The sequence below is a fragment of the Lissotriton vulgaris genome, chromosome 6 (genome assembly GCF_964263255.1).
Source record: "Lissotriton vulgaris chromosome 6, aLisVul1.2, whole genome shotgun sequence".
In the NCBI taxonomy this organism is placed as follows: domain Eukaryota; kingdom Metazoa; phylum Chordata; class Amphibia; order Caudata; family Salamandridae; genus Lissotriton; species Lissotriton vulgaris.
Window position 1 is genome coordinate 1257852490 of NC_141694.1, and position 24412 is coordinate 1257876901.

Sequence of the window (24412 nt, forward strand, 5' to 3'; positions counted from 1 at the left end):
ACGTCTTTATTGATCTAAATAGAGGATATTTCATCAACGGTCTCAAAGAAGAAAGGAGCTTATGGGTAAGGTGTTTAAAAAAAAAATTCTACTTTGGTTCTATGTATCTTCATTGTACACCAATAGCTTAGGGAAGGTAAAAGTTGCGCTACACTTCTAGAGTTATTGGCCCCATGAGATGTTATCGTTGAGGTGCCGTGTGTCTGTATTGAGTTTGAACATCCACGTTGTTCCTTTTGGAGGATTCTCCTTTCCAGAATGTCTGTGTCTTTTATACATTCCGGGACTATCCATTTCAAATCACTGGGTGTGTGTTTTAGTTCAAGATAGTGTGATTAGATTTTTGTAGTAAGCCGTTGGCATCGTAAGTTTCTGCAGTGTTCGTAGATCCTTTTTCTGACTTTTTGAGTGGCCATGCCCACGTAGTACAAATTGCAAGGGCAAGTAATCAGATAGACCACCCTAGAAGTATTGCAATTTGTTAAGTTTCAGAGTTGCCCAATCATTATATTGTTAAAAGATACTGTTTTAGTTGCCTCAGTGAAACAGCACACAATGCAATTCCCACATGCATAATGGCCAATGGTTACCATCTAAGGGATGTTATTTACAGTACATTTATAGAGAAAGTCTTTGGCCCGCACTCCTTGTTTCTATTCCTTTTTATCAATGGTAATCTCTTTGGGGGAGCAATCCTGCTTTGCGCTACGTCCTGAAGCGCTGGGTAAACAACATCGCCATCGCTGATATGGGTAATATCAGTCCCAGGATGCATCTCGCCATGTAAGATTAAAGAATCATCGCAAGCTAATTTAATCAATGTTCCATGACTTTTATTGTTCGTGAGTTGTAGTTCCAGAACGAGGTAATTTCAATTTTCAAATGTGTGCATTATGCTCAATATGCCCATATCAGCGATGGCTATGTTATTTACAGTACATTGCAAGTGTGTACTAACATGTCCCTCAAGCTCTTTATTTTTCTGTGGGAGAACACAAGTTTAGGCATAGACACATTTCCACTATTCGGAATACACCAGTGTTTCTGGATAATTTGGGGGACCAGATTAGAAGCTATGCTATAGGTTGTGATACAGATAGGTTGTGATTCTTGATTTTTCTGTATAAAGCGTGTTTCCAGCAGGGCATCTCTATGGTTGTTTATGGTTGTTTAATGCTCATTTTTTAGCTTGGGCCACCATTCATCTGGGTAGTTCCTGGCTATCAATTTTTCAGTTAGTTGTTCTGCTTGTTTCCTGCAGTCTTTTTGTTCGGTACAGTACCTGATCCTCAGGAACTGTCCGAATGGTAGATTTAAATGCCTGGGGTGAAAGCTATCAAATAAAAGGAAGCAGTTTTTTGTTGTGGGTTTCAAATTTGCATTGGTCTTCAAAGTGCTGTTTTATACAAAAATATTCAGATCCAAAAATACCAACTCCTTTTTTTCCCATGGTGTGTGTGAACTTCAAAAAAGTATTTTGATCATTTAGCCATAATAGGAAAGCATTGCCTGTAGTCTGGTTGCCTTCCCAAATTAGTAAAATGTCATCAATATAGCTCTTCCACAGTTTGATATGTTGAAGAAAGGGGTTTGCTTGATTGAGGATTCTATGAGTTTCGAGATGATGTACATAGACGCCCGCTACACTGGGGACGAAGATCTCCCCATACTGGTTCCATGCTGTTGGAGGAATAGAATATCCTTGAAACAAACTTATGAGAAAGATTCAACTAACTGCACCTTGTTATAACCTGTCAGTGGCATAACGCAAAATGAAGGCCCCCCTGCAGAATGTGATGAAGGGCCCCTGAGTCTCCCCTATCCCACCAATATTAATTGCTCTTTGGCTGAATGGAGGAAGGCAGAAGGCCTGGGGCCTCCTGCACCGCATGGGCCGTCGGGGCCTGTGTTTTGGCCATGGCTGTGGCTGAGAATGAATGAGCGTGGGAGTACACTTATGTTGTCCACACTACAAAAAACTGATCTCTTCGAGAAATTACTCCAGACAGGTTCATGCAAATCTCACAACACTAATGATGCTTAGCTCAGTGGTGGCCAACCAAATAAACCTCACTCGCTATGGCCACTAAACGAGGACTCTAAATTGTCCAGAGGACACCCAAATCACTCCTGGAGCCTTTAATCTCCACTTCCTGTCTTCTAGCACAATAACTCTCTTCCAGAGACGCGTGCTCATTTCGCTTTACCTTCGTTTTAATTCCTTTCTCTTTAAAAAAGTAGGACCTACTGTTCACCTTTCATTTATGTTTTCACAACCTTTTGTCAGCCTCTTCACTCAAAAAAAAACATCAGATCACATTCCCCAAATGTAGTGGGCACTTTTGTAAAATGAACAGCCTTTTTACAAAACTGCAGATTTTGCGACTTTTTTGCGAAACGCAAAATCCTGGAGGGTCTTGTTGAGTATTTTAAAAGTTTATAAACTTCAAATATTCTTTCAGCAAGGAAGCAAAAGCCACTGCTCCATCTTTTACATAGAGGAATATTTACAATGCATATTGTACAAGATAGTCTTCCTATTAGAGGTCACTTCAGGAAGAACATTTGAAGAGATTGATTAGTGACAAAATCAGAAACACAAATAGAGTGTGGACAGACTATTTTGTCAAAAATATCGATGACAAGAATATCGAGTAGGTAAGTGCAAGTAGGTAAATGTAAATTTACTATTCTTAACTCCAGATCTACGTACCTTGAAGATTTATAGATATATCGTCAAGGTACATATATGAGGAGTTATATGTAGCAAAACTTTACTTACCCTTAGAAACTGACATATATGATATTCTTGTCCTCTATATTTTTGACATGATATTCTGTCCCACAATATTTGTGTTTCCGATATTTTGTCCAAATACCGAAGAGGTGCGAGCACTTTCTAGGGTCAGGCCTGTACAAAGAAGTGCCATATGAACATAACTCTGTGTATAGGTACCGTAGTGATATCTACATCTTAAAGGAGTGTAGGTGTTAGAATAAGAATAAGTCATCTAAATTAAATTTTCTATACTTAATTATCAATATTTCAGTTAATAGTTTTTCTACAATAATATGGTAGCGCAATATTAAAATTGTTATATTCTGACAAACAAAGTTAAGGGTGTTTATTTGTGGGTATAGAGGAAGTGTGGGTCTCATTACTAAAGGCGGGGCTTGGCCTTGATCTTGTCTGAAATGCTTTTTGTCTTCTTGTCAGCTTCCTGTATTGCCTTCTGGAACCACCATGAGACAGAGAAGCTTCTCACTGTTATACAACCCCACACGCCATATTGCTGGGAGAAGATTGGTAAGAGTAAGGGTATTTTAATGGATATAAAGGAGCTGTGTATCTGAGCCTTTCAGTAGCCATCCTTGAATGTTATTTGCAGTTCTCTTACATTGAATCTTTTTTTTTTTTAGATAACTATATTTCGGTCAAAGACCATAAAAGTGCAAGTAAAATACATACAAAAGAGGACGAGTCAGTAAAACAATAAATAGAAGACAGGTCAATATTAAAAATAGATTAAACTAGATAGTTATCAAGACCTGAAAGATAAAAATTCAAAATTGGACACAATTAAACACAAGAATTTATCCAAAACTTTTCCTTCTTTCCACATGCCAAATAGAAAACGAGATACAGCAAAAACAATGGGGGTGGGGTGAGTATCATACGTTAAGACCCTACATGCCTGAATACAATATCTGAACCCTGGATTTCTACATAACAGAATCAGCCAGCATTTCCTTATAGTTTCATACACAGGGCAAAAAAATATAACATGGCAAACATCTTCGCACTTACAGTTACATGCCGGGCAGGCTATATTTTCTGATTTTGCCCATTTACAGGTGAATGCTCTGAGTGGTAGACTGCCATGCCTTAACTGGATGTAAAGCTTCCTCGCAAGGGGTGGATAAATTACATCTAAGAATTCCTCCGCTCACAATTCAGTTTTCACCAGGAGGAACTCTGCTGACCGTCTTCCTAGGGAACCTGATCTCTGTAAGGCTAATGAGTTCTGCTGCCTCAGCTGACTTTTGAGTTCCAATTTGGATATCCCCGGGCAACACACCTCCGGGGTCTCCCAGAGCTCAGACAGACCAATCCGGATGCTAAGAGTCTTGATGTGGTGAAACCATGGAATATTCTTGCCTTTTAGAAGAGCCCAGACCTCTAAAAATTCCTCTATATGGAGCCAGTTCAGGCACTGACCAAAGTCTCTTCCAGTAGAGCATGGGCCGTGCTGCTACTAGTTCTTCTATTGATTCCAGCCCCAGGTCAAGTCGTAGAGGAATGAGTGGTGTGCTTGGTGGCAAGCCCAAAAGGCTCCTCATAAAGCCCTGCTCGACACTCAGGAGATTAGATGTATTTTTATGGCCCCAAAGTTCTGCACCATACGTCGAGGCCATTCTAGCCTGGAGTCGATATATTTCAATGACCGGGGCTGCCGGCTTAAAATCCGAAAATCTGTGGACTTTGCTAATGCCCCCCATTACTTGGGATTACCTAAGAGCTGATTTGGAACTTTGGGAACCCCAGTCAAAATTTTCCGTCAAGGTAATGGCCAGATAGACAAAAGTCTTAACTCTTTCTAAGGTAGAACCATTGAGAATGGGGTTCGGGCGGGTTTCTTTGGGAGATTGAAAATCATAAACTTGGCCTTGTCCAAGTTTATCTACAATCCTCGTGAAGCATAGAATGCTGCAAAGTTGTCCAGAGTGCGCAGGATGCCCGATGATGTTTTAGATAGCAACAAGGTGTCAGCCTAGGGGCGTCATTGTCAATTACACCAATTAAATGGTCCACAAGGCCATTGATGTAAAGACAAAATAACGTTGGCGCCAAGACGCACCCCTGGCGTACTCCCTTCGAAATGGGGAAACGTGCTGAGAGATCCCCGTGACTCCCACACCTAACTTGGGCATACTTTCTAGTGTGAAGCCTAATAAGGAAGTTCAATAGATAGGATGGGAGACCCAGTTCTGCTAAGACTTTCCATAATTTTTCCCTTGGAACTAGGTCGAAAGCGGCCCGCAGGTCAACAAAGTTGAGATAGAGGCTGCCACCCTCCACTATCACCGTTTTCCAAAATAAGACCTGCAGCCGAAATAATTGATCCAAAGTTGAAATACCCATCCTAAACCCGGCCTGGAGTGTGGTCAGTATCTAATTTTTTTCCATCCACCCCTGGATCCTATCAAGGATGATCCTGCCCATTAGTTTCTGTGCGGTGTCTATGAGACTAATAGGCCTATAGTTTGATGGGGTTAATGGGCAGCCTTTCTTAAAGATAGGGACGATCTGGGCTCCAAGCCAAGAATATGGCGGGTCAATACCCCTAGGATTTGCATTATACAAAACCACCAGATACGGTGCCCATATTTTGGGTTGGGATCGGAATAAATCCCCGGGGATTTTATCTAGGACGGGGCCTTGTTAGGTAATAGTCTTGCTATTGCAAACTCAACCTCCTTCAGAGTAATTTCTTCAGGCTGTTCTAGATGATACACATCCCCAACAAGCCGGGAATCCTGCCTCCGATCACCATCCAAGGACCCCACCAGTCGATACTCGTGGCTTGGCCCGGGGACGGCCAACAGGGGACATGCCACAGTTTCCCTTAAGACCAAATCTTTCGTCCCCACCGGTGTATGCTCCCGGAGAGGATCGGGATTGGGAGGGAGTATGGTCTCTTCACCCGAATTGGCATTTAGCGGACCGAAGTGCCATTCCCACACTGCGGGTGCTATATTCGGGGTTGTAGCCATTCCTCACCCGCTCACACCAGAACTCACAATAGTCCAAAACGACTTGGAGTCCTTTTGTGAGAGTGCAGATCTAAGCTCCTCCTAACTGTTCTCCTCCCATTGCTTCTTTCCCCTGATAATGGCCTTTTTATAGTCCCGGCGGAATTTCTTCATGTTAATTCTATCTTTATTATTTATTGCAGAAAGCAAATCTTTTTTTGCTTTCCTACAGGCTGCGTCTTACCAGGGATGTGTCCTGGCCTGGTGGGATTTTTCCCTTCCCACAGGACTAAACACATCCACAAGCCTGACAGCCAGCTGTTTGTGAATTTACACAGCTCTACCCTGGGAGTCTAGATCCAAATTGTCAATGCCTATATCCCCCATATCTGTTAGCAGCGGTATTGCTATCTGGTATATTTCAGCGAGTTTCATGGGGGAGTCCTGGAGGTAGGGCCATTTAACCCTCCGCCTGTTGTTAGAAATCAAAAGTGGCAACAGCGGACTGTTAGAATCAGGAGCATGGTTTGTTAGCCCAAAACTCCCAGGTTTGAGTGTTAAGACAAGGGCATTGTGGTCACTATCTTGTCGTGGGTAGACCCTAAATTCCAACAATTTATCCCAATGTCTGGCTTCCATCATTATATAGTCGATGATAGAAGTTTGCCCCAGTCTGTTAAACGTGACTGATCCCGGTCTGTCGGGCTCTAATCTCCCATTACACGCCCGCAGAGACGTTGAGAGGGAGAAAGACATAATTTGAAGGACCAATGGGGTCCATGCTCTGACAGTAGGGATCTGCGGATCGGGAACATGCCAGAACCGGTCCTCATCATCCAGCTCTCCCATATCTGAAATCACGAGGGGCTCACACTGGCAGTTGAAGTCGCCTCCAACTATTAGGGCGACTAAGGGGTCGAGTGAATCTATAACCTGCTTTAATGTTTCAATAGTATCGGATTCTTGACCACTCTTAAGAGGTCTTGAATAGATGTTTAATATGGCCGCCGGGGACCTATCTTGAGGTGTTAAAAGAATGCATTGGACATCAAGCGAGTTAGTTGATATTTGAACTGCCTGGACACCCAAATGCGTGCCCATCCATATTGACAGGCCACCCGAGGGTCTCCCCCTACCCTTAGTTGTTGCCAGGATATCAAAAGTGGCAAAGCCGGCCCTTACACTCTCCTCCAGTGCCCATGTTTCATGCATCAGGCAAATGTCGTGCATTGCCATAAAAGAGCCCCATTCAGGTAAAGCCAGTTTCTTTTTCATTCCGGCCACATTCCAGGACAATATTTATATACCTCTATCAACTGGCCTGATGTTAATTGATGGTTCACCCTTACTTTGGTCCGGCCCAGAACTACACAATTAGACCTTGGGCTGTGGTGCCTTTTCCCTTGCCTCACCTCTTAGCATTTCCTCGGAGGAAGGACAGACCCACACATTTGTAGTGCCTGCCCCCGATTCCATCCCTCCCTCTGTGATGTTGTTATATGTTGTTAGGTTCTCAGGGATACTACTGTCACCATTACCCACCAAAATCGCTGTTTGGATGCCCAGACTGCTACGTATTTGGGGTAAGGGACTCTGCCTCACAGGGCGTCAGTCGACCTTTTCCAACAAGCTAAACCTATTTCTTTGAGGGAATAGTGAAAGTAAGGGAATATACGTCTGACAGCCCTCCCAGGATGTTATTCCCTGTTGAATTCTGGGTGGTAAGATGTTCAGGCCCCCCTCTTGTCGCATACCTCTATTCTGTCCAGTTCTCCGCTGGGGAGTGGGATAGAAATATGACACGTGGAGGGGGGAAAATGTGGGCGTTAGACCAGGATGGCGACCTGCTGCAGATGTATTCTACAGAGCGTTTGTTCCTAAAGTTAATCACAACACAGTTTCCCGCAATAGTTTTAGGTCCAGTCCCAATCCAGTCTACTCTTCTAACACACAATATTTCTCCAGAGACATTAGGGGGGAGAGGTCTGTTGGAGTTAAGCCATTGTATACATTTGTTTTTTAATTCAAAATGATCCTCACTTTTTCCCTGGCTTAAAGGAGGAACTCCAGCAAGGACCACAACATATGGTAGAGACTCAGGAGGGAGATCAAGGGAGGACAGGACAGCTGGAGACCCCTCCTCTGAAGTATTTCTGCTAGCTTGGGCTTGTTGGTCCAATAAGTTTGCTCTGACTTCAGTGGCCCCCCTCGGCACTGTTGTATTTCCAGTGTCTACTTTTCCAACCCTGGGCAGAGGTAGAATAGTGTAAGGGGTTGAATTGCCAGTTACCCGAGCCGGTACAGCTGGTATATTTTTACTGGCTGGTAGAATTTTAGGGTTGGAAGTGGAAGTGGGCTTAATAGTTCTAGGATTCCCCGATGGACTAATCGGCTGGGTTCTCCCTAGACCTATATTGTTGATGGTGGAAACTAATCTATCAAGCCTAGATGTCAGTGATTTAAAATGTGAACCAATAATCTGTTCCATATGAGCTTCGAAATCAGATAATAGATGAGTGACCCAAACAGGAGTTCCCACAGAGGACAGAGAAGGACCAGCAGCAACCTGTGCACAGTCAGGTAGGGTCGTGGATCTTTTAGTTAAGTTTTTTACAAGTTTAATTTTCTTACTATTAGGGCGCAGTTTGGGGGCCTTTCTGGCTACAGGGTGTGGAGGGGAATTGGCAACCTCTGGGGTATCATTTACATCAAGAACAATCTGTGCACAGGGCAGCTCTGCAAAAGAGCACATAAGGGAAGAACTGTAGTCAGGGGGATTAACAGTAACAGATGAAAAATTCCCTACAGACTGGAGAGGGGTTATGGCCGGAGTAATTGATAACCGCCTCTCAGGATTCTCTATGGCAGATGCCACTACCCCGATCGTCTTCTGTAGCATCTTATCAAAGGCAGTGAGGCTTGGGAGAGGTTGTGCCGTGGCAGCCTGGTGCCTAGTCATGGGGCGAGAGGTAGCAGGCTTAGTATTTTTACCCTTGGCGGTCATTCTTACAACCGGGTGGACAAACCCCACAATGCACAATACTTAATACTTCCGCCCCACAATATTCAAAAAGGACTGATAGCAAAAAAAAAAATTTGCATTGACGGTCCTGCGGCGAAAAGTTTTAGAGTAATTAAATGAAATGTCCAAGATGGAGTGATTTTTAAAAGTACCTTTGGGTATAAATCAATTCCAGGGAAAATAGTGGAGATGTTAAGGGGGAGGTCCAGCCCAGCCTCCTCTGGCCTCTGACGGGCGCAGACGGCCCCGCCCTTATCCTGGGCTTCTCCCGGCGCGTCCCGCGCGCATCTCCCGTGGCGAGGATTCAAATTCTCCTTTATACGCCTCCTGGCGCTTGGTACTGCCGTTTTGCGAGATTGCTGGGAGGTGTAGTCAGAGTGTTTGGCGGAGCCAGGCCCGGCCAGTTGGAGAGCAGAGCAAAGCCCGGCCTGGAATACAGCCCCCAACCAGGATGCAGTCACTCGGCGGAGCCAAGCCCGGCCAGGGAAGCAGCGGAGGGAGACCCAGCCCAGAGCACAATCCCCAAGCAGAATACAATGCACAGGGGACTCGGCTGAGCCAGGCCTGGCCAGAAGCAGTAGTGAAGCAGTGTCCAGCCTGCTGCTCAGCCCCAAAGAAAATAGCAGGTACACAGGGAACTCGGCCCCAAATTCTCCTTTACACACCTCCTGGCGCTTGGTACTGGCGATCTGCGAGATTGCTGGGAGGTGTAGTCAGAGTGTTTGGCGGAGCCAGGCCCAGCCAGTTGGAGAGCGGAGCAAAGCCCGGCCTGGAATACAGCCCCCAACCAGGTTGCAGTCACTCGGCAGAGCCAGGCCCGGCCAGAAGCAGTAGTGAAGCAGTGTCCAGCCTGCGGCCAGCCCCAAAGAAAATAGCAGGTACACCCCCCTGCAGAATGTGATAAAGGGCCCCTGAGTCTCCCTTATCCCATCAATATTAATTGCTCTTTGGCTGAATGGAGGAAGGCAGAAGGCCTGCGGCCTCCTGCACCGCATGGGCCGTCGGGGCCTGTGTTTTGGCCCTGGCTGTGGCTGAGAATTAATGAAAGTAGGAGTACACTTATGATGTCCACACTACAAAAAACTGATCTCTTTGAGAAATTACTCCACACAGGTTCATGCAAATCTCACAACACTAATGATGCTTAGCTCAGTGGTAGCCAACCATATAAACCTCGCTCGCTATGGCCACTAAATGAGGAGTGTAAATTGTCCAGAGGACACCCAAATCACTCCTGGAGCCTTTAATCTCCACTTCCTGACTTCTAGCACATCTCTTCCAGAGACGCGTGCTCATTTCACTTTCCCTTGGTTTTGATTCCTTTCTCTTTAAAAAAGTACGACCTACTGTTCACCTTTGAACTTTATAATGGAGATACTTTGAAAACAATTACCATCCCTGGCCACATGATGTCCTAGTTTCCAAAAAGTTGGGAATTGAGAGACGAAAATATCTGTAAGTTATGTTTTCACGACCCTTTCAATTATGTTTTCACAACCTTTTGTCAGCCTCTTCACTCAAAAAAAACATCAGATCACATTCCCCAAATGTAGTGGGCAGTTTGGTAAAAAGAACAGCCTTTTTACAAAACTGCAGATTTTGCGACTTTTTTGCAAAACGCAAAATCCTGGAGGGTCTTGTTGAGTATTTCAAAAGTTTATAAACTTCAAATATTCTTTCAGCAAGGTAGCAAAAGCCACTGCTCCATCCTTTACATAGAGGAATATTTACAATGCATATTTTACAAGATACTCTTCCTATTAGAGGTCACTTCAGGAAGAACATTTGAAGAGATTGATTAGTGACAAAATCAGAAACACAAATAGAGTGTGGACAGACTATTGTGTCAAAAATATCGAGGACAAGAATATAGAGTAGGTAAGTGCAACTAGGTAAATGTAAAATTTACTGTTCTTAACTCCAGATCTACGTACCTTGAAGATTTATAGATATATCGTCAAGGTACATATATGAGGAGTTATATGTAGCAAAACTTTACTTACCCTTAGAAACTGACATACATGATATTCTTGTCCTCTATATTTTTGACATGATATTCTGTCCCACAATATTTGTGTTTCCGATATTTTGTCCAAATACCGAAGAGATGCGAGCACTTTCTAGGGTCAGGCCTGTACAAAGAAGTGCCATATGAACATAACTCTGTGTATTGGTACCGTAGTGATATCTACATCTTAAAGGAGTGTCGGTGTTAGAATTATAATGTCATCTAAATTAAATTTTATATACTTAATTATCAATATTTTAGTTAATAGTTTTTCTACAATATTATGGTAGCGCAATATTAAAATTGTTATATTCTGACAAACAAAGTTAAGGGTGTTTATTTGTGGGCATAGAGGAAGTGTGGGTCTCATTACTAAAAGCTGGGCTTGGCCTTGATCTTGTCTGAAATCCTTTTTGTCTTCTTGTCAGCTTCCTGTATTGCCTTCTGGAACCACCATGAGACAGAGAAGCTTCTCACTGTTATACAACCCCACACACCATATTGCTGGGAGAAGATTGGTAAGAGTAAGGGTATTTTAATGGATATAAAGGAGCTGTGTATCTGAGCCTTTCAGTAGCCATCCTTGAATGTTATTTGCAGTTCTCTTACATTGAGTCTTTTTTTTTTTAGATAACTTTATTTCGGTCAAAGACCTTAAAAGTGCAAGTAAAATACATACAAAAGAGCACAAGTCAATAAAACAATAAATAGAAGACAGGTCAATATTAAAAATAGATTAAACTAGATGGTTATCAAGACCTGAAAGTTTAAAATTCATAATTGGACACAATTAAACACAAGAGTTTATCCAAAACTTTTCCTTCTACGCCACATGCCAAATAGAAGACGAGATACAGCAAAAACAATGGGGGGAGGGGGGGGGTGTGAGTATCATACGTTAAGAACCCTACATGCCTGAATACAATACCTGAACACTGGATTCCTACATAACGGAATCAGCCAGCATTTCCTTATAGTTTCATATGCAGGGCAAAAAAACATAACATGGCAAACATCTTCGCACTTATAGTTACATGCCGGGCAGGCTATATTTTCTGATTTTGCCCATTTACAGGTAAATGCTCTGAGTGGTAGACTGCCATGCCTTAACTGGATGTAAAGCTTCCTCGCAAGGGGTGGATAGATTACATCTAAGAATTCCTCCGCTCGCAATTCAGTTTTCACCAGGAGGAACTCTGCTGACAGTCTTCCTAGGGAACCTGATCTCTGTAAGGCTAATGAGTTCTGCTGCCTCAGCTGACTTTTAAGTTCCAATTTGGATATCCCCGGGCAACACACCTCCGGGGTCTCCCAGAGCTCAGACAGACCAATCTGTATGCTAAGAGTCTTGATGTTGTTGTGCTTCTATCTAGGATCCTAATTCGATATTCCCGATTCATGCCCTTATGTGGTTATAACAAATAATATCCTTATAAAGGCATAAGAATCATATCCATATTTAGTAATAGCCTATGCAGTCCACATACGGCAATGCTACTCCCATAGACTTCTAGAAAGTACAACGCGTTCTTTAAACAAACCAAGCCTCCAGCAGCCCGGGAAAACCCCCTGCTTTTGTTTTGATTTGCACAAGAACTCCTGGAGTCCAGAAAGAACTGTTAGTTCTTAGTGACGTCTTATGTCCAACCTTACGTCAAACCAGGCACCTTTCAGGTATAAATATACCAACGTTGCCTTAAGCAAACACACGGTGGTTGGGAGCAGAGCGACGTTCTACTTGCCCGGGAGCCCAGCTGTTGCGAGAGCCGAAGGAAACCGCCCCTCCCTTTGACGCACTGAGAGAGACGCTGTCTTTTTCTCCAGCCGAGAAAATCCATCTCCGGTGTTCCCAAGTCACCCTCGCGGGTTGCTGGGAGATCGAGTCCTGAGAAACGAGATACAAGACCTCCTTCATTCTATAACCAAGGTACGGAGCTGATTAAAACCTTAGAGAGAATTCTTCATTCAGATTCTTGGCAAAAAACCTAACTTAACTCAAAACTGCAACTTACTTACTCCTTCCCACGTATTAGGCTTAGGTCAGGTACACCGGGGAAGGCGTATCTTAGAAGCACCAGTTGAGTTCGTTAGTCAATGTTTTTATTTATGTATATATTTTATCCATTTTAAAGTATCATATGGCTAAGAAACCATATCAATGCTTTTACAGTATTATTTCATAATACTACTTTTACTGTACGTACTTTACTTTATGATAAGTATTGCAATTGTGGCAATTCATTTCTCTTGCATGAGAAAGAAGACTGCTCAATAAAATAACACCTTTTATTGAAAACGCCCGTCTCTCTATTTCTCAGCACTCTGGTGAAATTAAGCATGCACCATTGACTGAGTGAAATAGTGGTCTATTGTTTTCACACAACTCTGGAGATATACTCTTTATTCTGAGGGAGCAAAGTTGTCATGTTATATGGTTGTCAGAAGCTAATCCCTTCTTGTCTAGATCAGGGAAGTTAACCCCTCCCTATTCATTTGAGAAAGTTTCTAGTGACCTCTGAGCTAGCTGGCAAAACTAATTAAGTCTAACATAGTCGGTAGAGACCTAGATGACCTCAGTCCTACGTCTACACTGCTGTTTATGTTATTCCAATGCGCAGAGCCTATTGGGAATATAGGAACTACACTACAATGTGGTGCTGCCACGAATTGTTCTTGCCTTTTAGAAGAGCCCAGACCTCTAAAAATTCCTCTGTATGGAGCCAGTTCAGGCACTGACCAAAGTCTCTTCCAGTAGAGCATGGGCCGTGCTGCTACTAGTTCTTCTATTGATTCCAGCCCCAGGTCAAGTTGTAGAGGAATGAGTGGTGTGCTTGGTGGCAAGCCCAAAAGGCTCCTCATAAAGCCCTGCTCGATCCTCAGGAGATTAGATGTATTTTGTATGGCCCCAAAGTTCTGCACCATACCTCGAGGCCATTCTAGCCTGGAGTCGATATATTTCAATGACCGGGGCTGCCGGCTTGAAATACGAAAATCTGTGGACTTTGCTAATGCCCCTCATTACTTGGGATAACTTAAGAGCTGATTTGGAAATTTGGGAACCCCAGTTAAAATTTTCCTTCAAGGTAATGCCCAGATAGACAAAAGTCTTAACTCTTTCTAAGGCAGAACCATTGAGAATGGGGTTTGGCCGGGTCTGCTTTGGGGGATTGAAAATCATAAACTTGGTTTTGTCCAAGTTTATCTCCAATCCTCGTGAAGCACAGAATGCTGCAAAGCCGTCCAGGGTGCGCTGGATGCCTGATGATGTTTTAGATAGCAACAAGGTGTCAGCCTAAGGGCGTCATTGTCAATTACACCAATTAAATGGTCCACAAGGCCATTGATGTAAAGACAAAATAACGTTGGCGCCAAGACGCACGCCTGGCGTACACCCTTCGAAACGGGGAAACGTGCCGAGAGATCTCCGTGCCTCCCACATCTAACTTGGGCATAGTTTCTAGTGTGAAGCCTAATTAGGATGTTCAATAGATAGGATGCAAGACCCAGTTCTGCTAAGACTTTCCATAATTTTTCCCTTGGAACTAGGTCGAAAGCGGCCCGCAGGTCAACAAAGATGAGATAGAGGCTGCCACCCTCCACTTTCACCGTTTTCTGAAATAAGACAAGCAGCCGAAATATTTGATCTAAAGTTGAAATACCCGTCCTAAACCCGGCCTGGAGTGTGGTCAGTATCTAATTTTCTTCCATCCACCCCTGGATCCTATCTAGGATGATCCTGCTCATTACTTTCTGTGTGGTGTCTATGAGACTAATAGGCCTATAGTTTGATTGATTAATGGGCAGCCTTTCTTAAAGATAGGAACGATCTCGGCTCCAAGCCAAGTATCTGGCGGGGCAATACCCCTAAGAATTGCATTATACAAAACCACCAGATACGGTGCTCATATTTTGGGTTGGGATAGGAATAAATCCCCAGGGATTTTATCTAGGCCGGGGGCCTTGTTAGGTAATAGTCTTGCTATTGCACACTCAACCTCCTTCAGAGTAATTTCTTCAGGCCGTTCTAGATGATACACGTCCCCAACAAGCCGGGAATCCTGCCTCCGATCACCATCCAAGGACCCCACCAATCGATACTCGTGGCTGGGCCCCGGGACCGCCAACAGGGGACATGCCACAGTTTCCCTTAAGACCAAATCTTCCGTCCCCACCGGTGCATGCTCCTGGAGAGGATCGGGATTGGGAGGGAGTATGGTCTCTTCGCCCGAATTGGCATATAGCGCACCGAAGTGCGCTTCCCACACAGCGGGTGCTATATTCGGGGTTGTAGCCATTCCTCCCCCGCTCACACCAGAACTCACAATAGTCCAAAACAACTTGGAGTCCTTTCGTGAGAGTGCAGATCTAAGCTCCTCCTAACTGTTCTCCTCCCATTTCTTCTTTCCCCTGATAATGGCCTTTTTATAGTCCAGGCGGAATTTCTTAATGTTAATTCTATCTTTATTATTTATTGCAGAAAGCAAATCGTTTTTTGCTTTCCTACAGGCGGCGTCATACCAGGGATGTGTCCTGGCCTGGTAGGATTTTTCCCTTCCCACAGGACTAAACACATCCACAAGCCTGACAGCCAGCTGTTTGTGAATTTCCACAGCTCTACCCTGGGAGTCTAGATCCAAATTGTCAATGCCTATATCCCCCATATCTGTTAGCAGCGGTATTGCTATCTGGTATATTTCAGCGAGTTTCATGGGGGAGTCCTGGAGGTAGGGCCATTTACCCTCCGCCTGTGGCAACAGCGGACCGTTAGAATCAGGAGCGGGTTTTTTAGCCCAAAACTCCCAGGTTTGAGTGTTAAGACAAGGGCATTGTGGTCACTATCTTGTCGTGGGTAGACCCTAAATTCCAACAATTTATCCCAATGTCTGGCTTCCATCATTATATAGTCGATGATAGAAGTTTGCCCCAGTCTGTTAAAAGAGACTGATCCCGGCCTGTCGGGCTCCAATCTCCCATTACACGCCCGCAGAGACGTTGAGAGGGAGAAAGACTTAATTTGAAGGACCAATGGGGTCCATGCTCTGACAGTAGGGATCTGCGGATCGGGAACCGGTCCTCATCATCCAGCTCTCCCATATCTGAAATCACGAGGGGCTCAAACTGGCAGTTGAAGTCGCCTCCAACTAATAGGGCGACTAAAGGGTTGAGTGAATGTATAACCTGCTTTAAGGTTTCAATAGTATCGGATTCTTGACCACTCTTAAGATGTCTTGAATAGATGTTTAATATGGGCACCTGGGGCCTATCTTGAGGTGTTAAAAGAACGCATTGGACATCAAGCGAGTTAGTTGATATTTGAACTGCCTGGACACCCAAATGCGTGCCCACCCATATTGACAGGCCACCCGAGGGTCTCCCCTACCCCTAGTTGTCGCCAGGATATCAAAAGTGGCAAAGCCGGCCCTTACACACTCCTCCAGTGCCCATGTTTCATGCATCAGGCAAATGTCATGCATTGCCATAAAAGATCCCAATTCAGGTAAAGCCAGTTTCTTTTTCATCCCGGCCACATTCCAGGACAATATTTGTATACCTCTATCAACTGGCCTGATTCCTGGTTCACCCTTACTTTGGTCAGGCCCAGAACTACACAATAAGACCTTGAGGTCTGGTGTCTTTTCCCTTGCCTCACCTCTTAGCATTTCCTCGGAGGAAGGACAGACCCCCACATGCGTAGTACCTGCCTCCGATTCCATCCCACCCTCTGTGATGTTGTTATATGTTGTTAGGTTCTCAGAGATACTACTGTCACCATTACCCACCGATATCGCTGTTTGGATGCCCAGACTGCTACGTATTTGGGGTAAGGGACTCTGCCTCACATGGCGTCGGTCGACCTGTTCCAACATGCTAAACCTATTTCTTTGAGGGAATAGTGAAAGTAAGGGAATATCCGTCTGACAGCCCTCCCAGGATGTTATTCCCTGTTGGATTCTGGGTGGTAAGATGTTCTGGCCCCCCTCTTGTCGCACACCTCTATTCTGTCCAGTTCTCCGCTGGGGAGTGGGATAGAAATATGACAAGTGTAGGGTGAAAATTTGGGTGTTAGACCAGGATGGCGACCTGCTGCAGATGTATTCTACAGAGCGCGTGTTCCTAAAGTTAATCACAACACAGTTTCCCGCAATAGTTTTTGGTGCAGCCCCAATCCAGTCTACTCTTCTAACACACAATATTTCTCCAGAGACATTAGGGGGGAGAGGCCTGTTGGAGTTAAGCCATTGTATACTGTAGGAGAGTAGGGTCTGCTATCCTATGGTCACCCCAAATCTTTGCTTTTTGCTTCACTGGTTTTCGACTTAATGTGGCTGTGGGCCTGCTAATCAGACCCACAGCCTGCTGTTCTCTCTCTAAATTCATATACATGTACTATAGGTACATAACCCAATTGGAACTGGACACTTTGGCCGCCCCTGTACCATGCACTATAGGTGCTCAGGGCATAGGTGCCACCAAGGCCTACCAGGGGCTGCAGCATATCTTTTGCTACCCCTGGCTGGCACTTAAATCGACACAACTGGCTGATCACTCAGCTGGGGCAAGGTGGTGTAATCACCCGTTGCTTAGATATAGTATACCTATATCTAAACCTAAAACTGGACACATATATACCTATCAGTCACTCCTATGGCAGGCCTTAACAATCCTGGAGGCAGAGTGCTTGGTTTTATGTGAGATGGTGCTCTAGCATGAGCTGAGCCTGTCTGCAGCTGTCGGGACCAACTCCCTTAGCTGTTCCGGGATAATGCCATTCCATATACTCTTAAGTGCATTATAATCCTCGCGGTTATGTGCTAACTTTGGTTTGGCTTTATCAAAACATGTCATGTTTGGTGTCATACAACTTGGAATACTACCCCCTCGCCAGTCCTGGCGACGGGGGTAGCATTCCACCCTTCTAGAGGGAAATGACATGTTACTTTACTAAAACGCGGTTACTCCTTACCAGATCCCCAGCATCACAAAATAGATGCTGTTGCCACAGACATGAGTCTGACCTCCTGCTGCTGACCGAACTTGGCAGAGGAAGCCTGGACAAAGGGTTTCCTGTCACAGGGAGGTGTCACATCACCCCAGACAGGAGATAGTGGATTTTAGCAGGGAGGGTTAAAAGAAACTAGACACTGCCTGGGGAGCACAAGGCTTCCCCTTGCATAATAAGGTCAAACCGGTTCTGGGGCACACCAGCCCCAGTCCCAGCGTGACTCTGGACAAAGGGAAAGGGGTGTAACCCCCCCCTTCCTGGGTCCCTCCCATAGGAGGGACCTAGCAGGTAATCCAGCCCCCCAGTTTGGAATAAAGGTGGGAGCAGTGCCCAAGCACTCAGATTATCCTGACTGAAACCTATGAAACGAAACTCTGGACCCTTCGACATCCTACTCAACGTAGAAGACTGAAGAATCTCCCTTGTGGTCAAGGAGTGACCACCCTGTGCAAACAGGCACCATCCAGCACCTTGACGTTTGCTTTGTTGCAGTTCCCGCCAGAACTCGAGCGACAGAGATCTACAAAACCCAGCGTGCCTGCCTTCTGACAGCCCGATCCACAATCCCTGCAGAGCTGAGACCCGTGGAGGCGACCTGAAGCGTGGGGCCGGCCATCTTAGAAAAACTACGAAGCGCTGACCGTGCAGCTCCCGAGGCTCCCTTGAAGCTGTGCATTGGGGTTTGAGAAGCCCCAACCCGAGCAGCTACTGCATTAAAGCTGACCCCTCCACACTCTCCGAGTGCTGCATGGGGCCCTTCTGCATTTTCCTGCTCAACGCGTTGGTCCGGTCGCTTGCCCGTTGGCTTGTGGCCCCAGTACCAACGAACCTTTGAATTTACACTAGTCTGGTTACTCCAGACTGGCTCTCGCTCCCCTGAAAAGGAGCGCCTGCTCAGACCTTGCTGGTCCGAGTAAGAAGCGATCTTTGAATCCTGCGTGGGTTACCTTTGCTACGGCTTGCTAGCTCCAATCTGGAAGCCGATGCCGCCGACAGCGAGAGCCTTCGTGGCCCAGCTCGTGATCCACTCCAGGACATCCTCGGTGCCCCAGAGTCCACGTGGCAGCGGAGACAAGCTTCTTAACAACCACCTGATTGCGCCCAACATCGCCTGGTTCCTTCCTGGTTCCTTCCTGGTCACTGGCTAGTGACCCAGACTCTGTCCCCTCTGCTTTCAGGTACTCTACATCTTCGATCCACCCTTGGATCACACCGGACACTTCCCTCCTGGACACCTGCAGCATCTTCATCTCCAGGCACCATCGAACTGCGTGACAAAACTCGACACTCTTTGGCACCTATGCACCCACTTCCTGTGGGTGAGGTAACTTATGAACGCCGGTGTTCTTACATTGGTACACACCTCTAGTGTCTAAGTCTAAAGTTTGGTAATCCTAGTCCAGTCGGAAGACTCCTAAAACAGTAACTTTATAACTTTTACGCACCATTGACTTTGCATTGGTGCATGCGTGTGCTTTTAGCGCTGCACCTGAGACCTGCGGGCTTCTCCCGACTTCATCACTACTAGTCCCGAGTACTCCCAGCGATTCCCCAGGCCCTAGGCCTGACCACTGTTCGTAAAGGGGTACTTATACCACTTTTTTGATATATGGTTTGAGTGGCCACCCGGCCTCATCCTTAATTGTACAACTTTCATATGTTTTACTGTGCTTTTGTTTAAACGCTTGTGCTTCTTTACTCATAAAGAGTACTGAGGATTATTCTCAGAATAAATACATATATTTTTATAATATATAACTTGTGTGGTGTCCTTTCATTTGATAATACAGGATTGCATATGGTAAAACAGCTGGCTTCACATGCCCTCTTGAGGTAAGCCTATAAGGCTGCTTAGTCCATGCTACCCCTAGGATAGCTTGTCTATAAGGTTGACTTACAACCACCACCATAAGGGATAGTTTGGACTGATACAAGGTGCCCCGAGAATTGGAGACATCATACATCAGGCCAACTTCTCCACATTGGTGTGCAGCGGTGCGGATTTGAGCTTGCTGTTGTTTTACCATTGCAATCTTTTTATCAAATTGAAGGATCACATTAAGTACCTAGGTACATATAAACAAAGCTTACATATTTAAGTTCTACTGAACTTAGTAGTTGTAGATCAAAGGGCTTAGCACACCCTGCCTACAACTCACTAGCAAGGTACAGTAGGAAAACACTTAGTGTAGGTAAGTGCACCACTTACACCTCACTAGCAGTCATGTCTGGCACAGGTGAAGCACCCAGCACCCTGCCTGTGTTGGTTGAACATACCAAGACTCCTTCCAGCTATAACAACCTCAGCCATAAGGACTTGAGTGCCTTGTGCACTTCAAGGGGGCTGAGAAAGGGTCACAACCCTACCATTCCCATCCTGATAGCCATCCTGGAGAAGGATGATCTAGAGAAGGCGAGTGCAGCTCCCTTAGATACAGGAGATGGAGTGAACCCCCCAGATACTGAGAACACCCCAGAGATAGAGGAGGAACCTGAATCAGATGCTAATGAAGATTCAGATCAGGATCAAGGGACCAACCAGGTACAAATTGGTAGGCTTAACCAGGCCAACTTGGACCTACATGGGAATGGAGAGGGCCAGCACCTCCCCAGATCCTATAACATAATTCCCCCAGGTAATAGAAGAGTGAGATCTCCCTCCAGGGACTCTCACATTTCTAGTGCCTCAAGGGAATCTTAAAGGGGAATGACTTCCCCCCCAGAGAAAAGAGCATAGGGCCAGAATGAGGTCTGTCCAACTCCAGATAGAGGAGAGGGAAGAGGTAGCCCTGGCTCAAGCTAAACTTGCTTTAGCAAGAGAACAAAAGTTGTGTGGATTAGATTCCACTGGTGGCAGCAATATTCCTAGAGAGAAAGACAGGTCACAAGATACTAGAAACCTGACAAAGATTGTAGCCCCCTACAAAGAAGGGGACGACATCCATAAATGGATGACTGCTCTGGAGAGAGCCTGCATGGTACAGCAGGTTCCTCAAGAACAGTGGGCTGCAATTTTATGATACTCATTTTCTGAGAAAGGGGGGGATAGGCTCCTCACAGTTAGACCTGAGGATGCCAAAAACTACTTTGTCCTGAAGAGTGCTCTTATTGAGGGGTTTGGCCTAACTACTGAGCAATACAGGTTGTTGTTCAGAGATACCCAAAAAGCTCATACTCAGGACTGGACTGATTTTGTTGATTGTGCCACTAAGGCTCTGGAGGGTTGGCTGCAGGGAAGTAAAGTCTCAGACTATACAGGATTGTACAATCTTATAATGAGAGAACAGATCCTTAATAATTGTCAGAACCAGCTATTGCATCAATACCTTATTGACTCAGATCTGACCTCTCCCCAAGAATTGGGAAAGAAGGCAGACAAGTGGGTCAGAACAAGGATTAAGCAGAAACCCCAGAACCATGGAGGTGATCAGAAGAAAGCAGACCAGAAGGGTGGGGATAAGAAAGAAAAAGAAAAAGACCAGAAGTCTTCAGGCCCCAAAATAATTCTAATAAGGAGGGTGGTTCCCAAAATGGAAACAAGAAAAAGAAGAATGATGGCCCAAAGAAACCTTGGTGTAATACCTGCAAATCAGTTTCACACTGGGACAGTGAATGCACTAAGAAAAATCCAGTCCCTACCACTGCAGCTCCTAAAGCAACTGCACCCCCTAGTACAGTCAGCAGTGGTAGTACACAGCCAAAGGGTTTAGTAGGGTTGACCCTGGGTACTGAGATGGAGTCTGGCTTAGTCAGAATCCCTACTCAGGCAGTTCTGCTCTATGATGTGGACATAGCCATGGCCACTACTAAAAGTCCCAATACTTTGGGCAAGTATCGGCAGACGCCTTTAATTAATGAGAAACTGTCACAGGCCTACAGGGACACATGTGCCAGTGTCACTATGGTGACACCTAACTTTGTGGACCCTGGACAAATCATACTAGGTGAGAACTACCTAGTGACCAATGCTAGCAATGCCACTACTACACATAGTGTGGCTGTTGTTAAATTATCCTGGGGAGGGTAACTGGCCTCAAAAGAGTTGTTGTGAGTGCAGACCTCCCAGGTGACTGTCTTTTGGGCAATGATCTTGAGGAATCCTTGTGGTCAGAAGTGGAGTACAGGACCCATGCAGAAATGCTTGGGATATCAGCACATGTCCTTGCTGTAACCAGGACACAGGCCAAGAAGTGCCTACCTGAACCTGTGGTGGATCTTGAAACAATAGACCAACCACAACCCAAGAAGAAGAGCAAGAGGGTTAAGGCAGTCCCTTCCCACTTGCCCCAGGTTGAGGATCAGATCTCACAGAAGGCTGATTCTGAGATCCAAGAGGAGACTGTCCCTGAAAAGCTTGAACCTGATCAGGTTGCGTTTCTGGGGACAGGGGGACCCTCAAGGGCAGACCTGGGGCAGGCTAAGTTAACTTGTCCTTCTCTTGAACCCCTCAGACAGCAGGCTGCTGCTGAGGCTGCTGGGAATGCTCAAGGTACCCATAGAGTGTATTGGGATGATGGGCTCCTTTATTCAGAGGCTTGAGACCCCAAGCCTGGTGCTACCAGGAGGTTGGTCATACCTCTGCAATTTAGGGACTTCCTTCTTACCTTGGCCCATGATATTCGCCTTGCAGGACACTTAGGCCAGAACAAGACTTGGGACAGGCTTGTCCCTCACTTTCACTGGCCTCATATGTCAGAAGATACCAAGGAGTTTTGTCGCTCCTGTGTCACTTGCCAAGGCAGTGGTAAGTCAGGTGGCACAACAAAGGCCCCACTGATACCACTACCTGTGGTGGGGGTACCCTTTGAGAGAGTTGGAATCCACATTAAGGGTCCCATGGATCCACAAACAGCATCTGGGCACAGATTTATACTGGTGGTAGTGGATCATGCCACCAGGTATCCAGAGGCAATTCCCCTGAGGACCACAACAGCTCCTGTTGTGGCAAGGGCCCTTCTTGCAGTATTCTCAAGAGTGGGCTTTCCAAAGAATGGTTCTTTCAGACAGAGGTACCAACTTCATGTCTGGATTCTTAAAAGCAATGTTGAAGGAGTGTGGAGTAAACTACAAGTTTACCAGACCCTATCATCCACATTGCAATGGGCTTGTTGAAAGGTTCAACAAGACCCTAAAGGGAATGATAAAAGGGTTACCAGAAAAGCTTAGGCGAAGATGGGACATCCTTTTACCCTGCTTGCTCTTTGCCTACAGAGAGGTCCCACAGAAGGGGGTTGGCTACAGCCGTTTTTAACTTTTGTTTGGCCACCCTGTAAGGGGTCCATTGTGTCTTGTGAAGGAAGGATGGGAGTTACCTCTCAACAATCCTAAGCTTGATATTGTGGACTATGTACTTGGTCTCTGCTCCAGGATGGCAGAGTACATGGAGAGAGCATCCAAAAACCTGGAGGCCAGCCAAGAATTACAGAAAGCTTGGCATGACCAAAAGGCTGTTCTGGTTGAGTACCAGCCAGGGCAGAAGGTGTGGGTGTTGGAGCCAGTGGCCCCAGCAGCTCTCCAGGACAAATGGACTGGACCCTACCCTATTGTTGAGAAAAAGGGAGAAGTCACCTATGTGGTTGACTTTGGAACCCCTAGGAGCCCCCACAGGGTGCTCCATGTAAACAGATTGAAAGCATTTGTTGAGAGGGAAGGCATGGGTTTACTCATGGCTACAGATGGGGCACAAGAGGAAGAGAGTGACCCTCTCCCAGACCTGCTTTCCCAAAACCTTGATGATGGCTCAGTTGATGGAGTAGCCTTGGCAGGCAGCCTCACTGACCAGCAACAGATGGACTGCAGACAGGTGTTGCAGGCCCATAGACACATGTTTTCACTCACACCCAGTCAAACTAACTGGTGCACCCATGAGGTGGACACCAGTGACAGTCTGCCTGTGAAGAATACAATCTACAGGCAACCTGACCATGTCAGGGATTGTATAAAGGCTGAGGTGCAGAAAATGCTTGAACTTGGAGTGATTGAGCCATCAGAGAGCCCATGGGCCAGCCCAGTAGTCCTTGTGCCAAAACCCCATACCCAAGATGGAAAGAGAGAAATGAGGTTTTGTGTGGACTACAGAGGTCTCAATGCTGTCACTAGGACAGATGCTTATCCCATTCCAAGGGCAGATGAGCTCATAGATAAATTGGCTTCTGCCAAGTTTCTGAGCACATTTGATTTGACAGCTGGCTATTGGTAAATCAGGTTAGCTGAGGAGTCTAAAGCCAAAACAGCTTTCTCTACCCCCAGTGGGCATTATCAGTTTGTGGTGATGCCCTTTGGTTTGATGAATGCACCTGCCACTTTCCAAAGGTTGGTGAATCAAGTCCTTGCTGGGTTGGATGACTTTTGTGCAGCATATCTAGATGATATTGCTGTCTTCAGCTCCACCTGGGAGGATCACCTGATCCACCTGAAAAAAGTTCTGGAGGCCCTGCAAAAAGGCAGGCCTGCCTATCAATATCAAGGCTACCAAGTGCCAGATAGGGCAGAGCAAGGTTGTGTACCTGGGCCACCTAGTAGGTGGGGGTCAGGTTCAACCACTGGAGAGCAAGATCCAGACCATATAGGACTGGGCTCCTCCAACTACCCAGACACAAGTCAGAGCCTTCTTGGGCCTGACTGG

At 45.7% G+C, this 24412-nt stretch overlaps 1 protein-coding gene across 1 annotated transcript in view; it reads left to right on the forward strand.

The window, feature by feature from the left end:
- LOC147708723 (uncharacterized) overlaps positions 1 to 24412 on the forward strand; it is a 227154-nt gene that overhangs the window by 39093 nt on the left and 163649 nt on the right. Inside the window, exon 9 of the mRNA XM_086925769.1 lies at positions 11213 to 11302. Coding sequence (XP_086781895.1) covers positions 11213 to 11302 — 90 coding nt within the window. The remainder of the gene's footprint in view (positions 1 to 11212; positions 11303 to 24412) is intronic.